This window comes from Postia placenta (assembly GCF_002117355.1).
Source record: "Postia placenta MAD-698-R-SB12 unplaced genomic scaffold POSPLAscaffold_25, whole genome shotgun sequence".
Lineage (NCBI taxonomy): Eukaryota > Fungi > Basidiomycota > Agaricomycetes > Polyporales > Adustoporiaceae > Rhodonia > Rhodonia placenta.
Window position 1 is genome coordinate 108898 of NW_020169856.1, and position 6709 is coordinate 115606.

Genomic DNA, 6709 nt, shown 5'->3' on the forward strand with positions numbered 1-6709 from the left:
GTGCAGGGTCTGGAGGGAGATCTCCTCGCGCTTGATCTGGATCGGTGACGACAGTTTGAGGGAGACGGGAGCTAGGGGAGACAGGGCGAGAGTGCCGCGAGGCCGATCGAGATGCTAGGGTGCTTCGGGGTCTGAGCGGGTGTTGCGCTCGTCGGATCGCTTTGTAGCGCGGGTAGTCTTCTGGGATCGATCGGGGTGTTCGGTTCGGGCACGGTTGCTGCTCGCAACGGTAGATGATAGTCTCAGGACCGTCTGGGATGTAGACGTCGATGAGGTCCTGTGAGTCGAATGCGTGGACTTGGCCTTGGCAGGCAGCCACGTTGGATGGGGGTAGGAAGGGGAGGTGCGCATACTACGAAAGGCCGTGCTATACTAGCTTACACCTACGGCGCCCGAGATGACACTGAGATTCGCAGTTCACGTAGGGCCCAATACTGCTTTTGACTATTATGCAGCAGGAACCAAGGCTACGCGTCCGTGAGGACAAGTACCGCTCACTGAAGCGCAGGTACTGAAGAGTTCGTTTCTCAAGTGTTGGCGATGTATCGTATGCTATCTACGTATCGTAGGGTACAGTAGGGGTGCGCACCACCCAACCTATGGGAAAGGAAAAAGTGAGTGTGTGGGGTTCCGAGGAACGCCGGCAGCTTTGTGGAGTTTCGACCTAATGTCGCGACTTGAGGTCTAGCGACAGGGGAAAACCTAAAAGGAGCTGGGGGCGTTCGACTGATTCTCACCGAAGCGATGGTGAGCAGTGCTCAAACCTAAGGCTAGGGACAAGTGAATGTATTAGTTAGTAAGGTAAGAAAGGAATACAAAGGGGAGCTTACTGACCTAGGGACAAGAGGTCGAAACTGAGGTCCCTAGGGCAGCAGAGGCCGGCTTATATACATGGGGAGATTAGGGCAGGCTGTGCGCACTGGTCCGTGCGCAGCTGGTCTGTGCGCAGCATGCCGACGCGGCCCCGGAGGCCGGTGAGTCAGAGCGGCTGTGTCAGCGGGGCCCGAGCTGTGCCATGCGCTGCCACCCCATCTAATCTAATCGTACAGTAGATAGTGACACGTCCATATCAGGCAGGTAGTACGGAGGTCGCGGGTTCGAGCCCGCGAAAAGGAAAAATTAAAAAACGGCTAGGTGCCGTACCAACTCGTGACACCCCAGTTGTATTCTCCTTTCTTACTTAACTAATATATTAACTTGTCCCTAGCCTTAGGTTTGAGCATCACTCACCATCGCTTTGGTGAGGATTAGTCGAACGCCCCCAGCTTGTTAGGTTTTCCCCTGTTGCTTGACCTCAAGTCGCGACATTAGGTCGAAACTCCCCATAGCTGCCGGCGTTCCATCGGGACTCCTACACACTCATATTCACTTCCTATAGGTTGGGTGGTGCACACCCTTACTATACTCCATGATACGTAGATAAGCGTACTATACATTGCCACCACTAAGGGAACAAACTTTTCAGTACCTGCACTTCAGTGGGTGGTACTTGTCCTCACGGACGCGTGGACTAGGTTCCTGCTGCATACTAGCCAAAAGTAGTACTGGGCCCCATGTGAATTGCGAACCCTAGTGTTACCTCAGGCGCCATAGGTGTAAGCTAGCTTATATGGCCTTTTGTAGCACGCGCACCTCCCCTTCCTCCCCCCATCACCGTGGCTGACGAATTCTTTGACTGCTCTCGAATCGAGCATGCCTTCGACACCCAGGAGCAAGTCGACGTCTCCCGCGACGACCCCGAGAGCAACGGGAATCGAGCTCCCTTCTTCATCTGTGACCGACAACCGTGCCCTAATCGTACTCCGCGGTCCATCACTACCGACGAAGGGCGCTACGTGCCAATCCGACGAGTCCAGCACCCCCGCGGCCCAGCCCTTCGATACACTGGCACCTCGAGATCCACCTCTTGCCACATCACTCCTGTCCCATCCCGACCTGCCTTGCCAGGCACCCGCATCCCCCAACCTGTTGCCAGTACAGGTCAAGCGCGAGGAGACCCCGATCTCCCTAGAAGAACTGAGGCAGTCGCACAGCCTTCAGCGACCCCTCAAGCGATCCCCCAGCCCTCCCTGGGGCCGTGGCTGGAAAGGCCTCCCAAGACCGAGCCCCACGACACTCCGCCGCATTCTTGGGCCAGCTCGTCGTCCGCAGTCCCCTCCTCAACTCCAGTCCCTGTCGTACATAACCCCGCCACCGGACTTCCTCCGTCGCCTCCACCGCCGTCACCGCCGCGAGGCCGCTCGAGCACGCGCTCCTCTCGAAGTTCGCCCAGCGGACAGTCACAACAGCCGTCTCCGCCCGCGGGCAGTCCTCCGTCCCCCTCGTTGCTGGTAATGTCCTCACCAGCGCCCCCCCCTGATAAGGACACCCTGAAACTCCTCCTCCCCCTCCGATACGATGGCAAAACTGTCATCGAATGCGACAGGTTTCTGTCGCAACTTCGCATCTATTGGCTGGTTAACACATCGTTAACCACCATCGAACTTAAGGTGCAGGTTGCGCTAAGCCTGCTCGACGGTGACGCCCGCACCTGGGCCACTCCATATTTCGCCCAACTCGTATCCGTGCAACTCGGTGTTCAGGGAGTAATGACCCCCTTCGCAAATGAGGCGGCCTTTGCCACGGCTTTCAGAGCCTGCTTCGGCAACCTCAATGATGAGGCAGCGGCCCAGGTAGAACTGGCCAAACTCTGCACGGACAAGTCGGTCCGCGAAAAACGCACTGCTGCGGAGTTCTCCGCGCTGTTCAAAGGTCCGGCGGACCGCTCCGGGTACGGCGACCTGGAGCTACGCGACAAGTACTTGAGCAGCATCCCCTCCCGCGTCTACCACAAAATCGAGCTCGAGACGTTCACTACGTGGAAAGACGCTGACAAGCACGCCACGGAGGTCGAGCAGATTCTCGACATCAGCCGGGCCCGTCGGCCCGAGCTGAACAACTTCTTCTCGACGCGAGGTCGAGGACGTGGAGGGGCACGTGGCGGTGCACCCCAATCTCACGCAGCTTCGGCCAGCATCAATGCGGCCGTCGGAAAAAGCAACTTCCCCGGCACTTGCTTCAGCTGTGGGAAGCAAGGGTACCGACACTTCGAGTGCCCCAATTGTAAGGACAAGCCTTACACAAAACGTGCCGACGCGCGGGCTACGGTTGCCTCGGGCTCCACCCAGGCTGCGACAAGCGCCCCCGTCACGACAACACCCTCGGCAAGTATAAGTGCCGCTTCAGCGAAATCCGAGCAATCGGAGCTGGCAGACTTAATGGCACAGGTGAAGTCGATGCACGAGGAGCTCGAGCATTATCGGGCGATGAAGGAGGAGGGTTTTTGATCCGGTCCACGCTTCGTGCCGCACGCGTCGGGCCGCGAGTCTCATCATGTAATAAGTATAATGTATTGTCAACTGCGATTGTGTATGAATTGGACCAGGGGTCCCAACATTTTCACATCCCAGTTCGACTTCAAGGAAAAAGACGGCACAAAGACATAATCGCTATGGTGGACAGCGGAGCCACCACGAAGTTTATCAATAAGTGATTCATTATAGAAAATAAGGTGCAAACACGGAAGTTGAAGGAACCAATTCCGCTATACAATATTGACGGCACCCTGAACAAGGATGGAAGCATCTCGGAGGTAGCAGTGCTACAGATGCATATAGGAGAGCACGTCAAGAAGACGGTGTTCACGGTCACGGACATCGGTCCAGAGGATGTAATCGTTGGGTTGGATTGGCTGCGAGAGCACAACCCTGAAATCGATTGGGAGAATGGTTCCCTCAAATTATCACGATGCCCTGAAGCGTGCAGTGCCAGGAGGACTGACCAAATGGAGCAAGCTGCGACTACGTGTGATATGGGGGTCAGGCCCACGGTGCGCAGGCGTTCGCCGAAGTCCAAACGGTCGGTCATAGGCACCTGCCGGAGCAAGGTGCTCCCAGACTTCGAACCTGAAGAAGATCCGGTGGAAGTAGAGTGGGATGAGGCCGATTTGATCGAAGCCTGGGAGCAAGGTACCATGCTTCCCAGCGCCCCTCAGCTGTTCGTCGCAGCCAGGCATACGTACTCCCAGCTGTTCGCTGAGGAAGAAATCAAGAAGAAGGTCGTCAAAACCGCTGAGGAGTCGGTGCCCAAACAGTACCACAAGTTTCTGAAGGTCTTCTCGAAAGAAGCATCAGAACGGTTACCTGAAAGGAAGCCGTACGATCACGCAATCGAACTCGTACCCGGCTACTCGATGTTCCACTCTAAGGTATATCCCTTGTTGAACAACGAGCAGGGGGAACTGGACAAGTTCCTGAAGGAGCAACTAGCAAAGGGCTACATACGGGAGTCGAAGTCGCCCATTTCGTCACTCTTTTTCTTCATCAAAAAGAAGGAAGGGATGCTTCGACCCGTACAGGACTACCGCCGATTGAATGCGATCACGGTCAAGAATCGTTATCCCTTACCGTTGATCGCCGAGATGGTGGATAAGCTCCGCGGCGCTACGCTCTTTACGAAGTTCGATGTCCGATGGGGATACAATAACGTCCGGATCAAAGCCGGTGACGAGTGGAAAGCGGCCTTTGTAACTAACCGAGGGTTGTATGAGCCCTTGGTGATGTTCATTGGCCTCACCAACTCCCCTGCGACCTTCCAGGCAATGATGAACGAGATCTTCCATGATCTCATCGTCGGCGGCAAGATCCTTGTGTACCTAGATGATATACTCATATTCTCCACCAACAAAGAGGAGCATGAGAAGGTCACACGCGAGGTTCTACGCCGCCTTCAGAATAATGATCTGTTCCTGAAGCCTGAGAAGTGCGAATGGGATGTTCCCAAGGTCGACTACGTCGGCTATGTGTTCGGTGGCAATGAGGTAGCGATGGATCCCGCGAAGCTGAAAGGAATTAATGAGTGGCTGGTACCCCGGAACAAGAAGGATGTTCAGAAGTTCCGGGGGTTCTCCAACTTCTACCGCCGCTTCATTAAGGACTTCGCTAAGATCTTGCGACCACTCGACCAACTCACGGGGAACGACCCATGGCATTGGGGCGAAGAAGAACAACACGCCTTCGACGAGCTCAAGCGGCTCTTCGCGACGACTCCAGTCTTAGCGCTGTATGACCCTAATCGAGAAACGCGCATCGAGGTTGACGCTTCGGGTTACGCCACTGGCGGCATGTTGATGCAGAAGCAGGACAATGGCCAATGGCACCCTATTGCCTTCCGATCCCATGCGATGGACCCAGCCCAGCGTAACTACGAGATCTACGATAAGGAAATGCTCGCGATCATCGAAGCACTGGACGACTGGCGCCATTATCTCGAGGGCCTCCCCAATCAGTTCGAGATCGTAACCGATCATAAGAATCTCGAGTACTGGCGCACGTCACAGCACCTCACGCGCCGACAGGCACGCTGGTCGCTGTTCCTGGCTCGCTTCGACTTCCGCATCATGCACAAGGCCGGGACGTCCAATGGAAAGGCTGACGCCCTGTCACGTCGATCAGACCATCAGATCGGCGATGAGGATGATAACACTGACCAGGTGGTTCTCAAGCCAGAGCGCTTCCGCATCGTCTCTGCCAGGCGTGGCCATGCTTCGGTGATAGCTGATCAATCGCTTCTGAAGCGCATCAGAGAGTGCTCGGGGAAAGATCGGGAGGTGGCCGAGGCACTGGAAAAGGTGCAGGACCTCGGGCCGCCCTGGCTGCAAAGGGGCTTTGAGGAGTGGAATGCCAAACAAGGGCTTCTGCTGTTCTGCGGATGCGTGTACGTCCCAAAGAACGCGGAGCTCCGGCGGGATATAGTCAAGATCCACCACGACTCGCCGATCGCCGGTCATGGTGGTCGTGCCAAAACCCTTGAGCTCGTGTCGCGGAATTACTGGTGGCCTGGGATGTCCAAGTTTGTCAATGAGTACGTAAGCACCTGCGACGTGTGCAACCATACCAAGACATTCCCAGCCAAGCCCCAGGGTCCGCTGAAGCCGAATGAGATTCCCGAGCGCCCATGGCAGATCATCACGACCGATATGATCGTCGGCTTGCCAAAGTCTGATGGATTCGACTCAATCCTGGTCACCGCCGACTGCTTCACCAAGCAGGTCCACTTCTCCGCCTGTCGTGAAACCCTGACGGCAGAAGGTGCGGCAGACCTATACATCCACGATGTGTTCAAGCATCATGGGGCCCCGGCCAAGGTCATATCAGACCGAGGTCCCCAGTTCGCTTCGAAATACCTCCATGCGGTGTACAAGGGACTAGGGATCAAGCCGGCGCTGTCCACAGCGTTCCACCCCCAGACAGACGGCCAGACTGAGTGCTGGAACCAGGAGATTGAGCAGTACCTGCGTGCTTTCACAAGCCACAGGCAGGATGATTGGGCGAAGCAGTTGCCGTTCGCGGAATTCGCGTTGAACAACCGAGTTCACTCTGCGACCAGGCACTCCCCTTTCTTCTTGCATCAAGGGTACAATCCTGAGATCCAGGTTCGGATCAATCTGATGTCCGCAATGCCCGCTGCCACTGATCGGCTCAAAATCCTGAAGGAGATTCGCGACGATACGCGTTCTGCGCTCAAGCTGTCGGCCGAGCGCATGAAAGTGTACTATGATAAGCATGTGCAAAAAGCACCGGTCTTCGTGCCGGGGGACAAGGTCTGGCTTGACGCTCGGAACCTTAAGCTGAAACAGCCGAGCAAGAAGCTCAGTCCCAAGCGCCTTGGA

The 6709-nt window shown here is 56.1% G+C and overlaps 2 protein-coding genes across 2 annotated transcripts; one reads left to right on the forward strand and one right to left on the reverse strand.

The window, feature by feature from the left end:
• Position 1: 1 nt before the first annotated feature.
• On the reverse strand, positions 2 to 952 carry POSPLADRAFT_1097625 (hypothetical protein; the record flags this gene model as incomplete). The annotated part of the gene is made up of 5 exons (XM_024483151.1): positions 2 to 352; positions 561 to 597; positions 738 to 770; positions 831 to 834; positions 892 to 952. Coding segments are annotated over 5 exons (486 nt in total), but the record flags the coding sequence as incomplete, so codon positions are not given.
• A 503-nt stretch (positions 953 to 1455) lies between these two features.
• POSPLADRAFT_1160699 (hypothetical protein) lies at positions 1456 to 3326 on the forward strand (the record flags this gene model as incomplete). The annotated part of the gene is made up of 3 exons (XM_024487581.1): positions 1456 to 1514; positions 1594 to 1595; positions 1624 to 3326. Coding segments are annotated over 3 exons (1764 nt in total), but the record flags the coding sequence as incomplete, so codon positions are not given.
• Positions 3327 to 6709: the final 3383 nt, after the last annotated feature.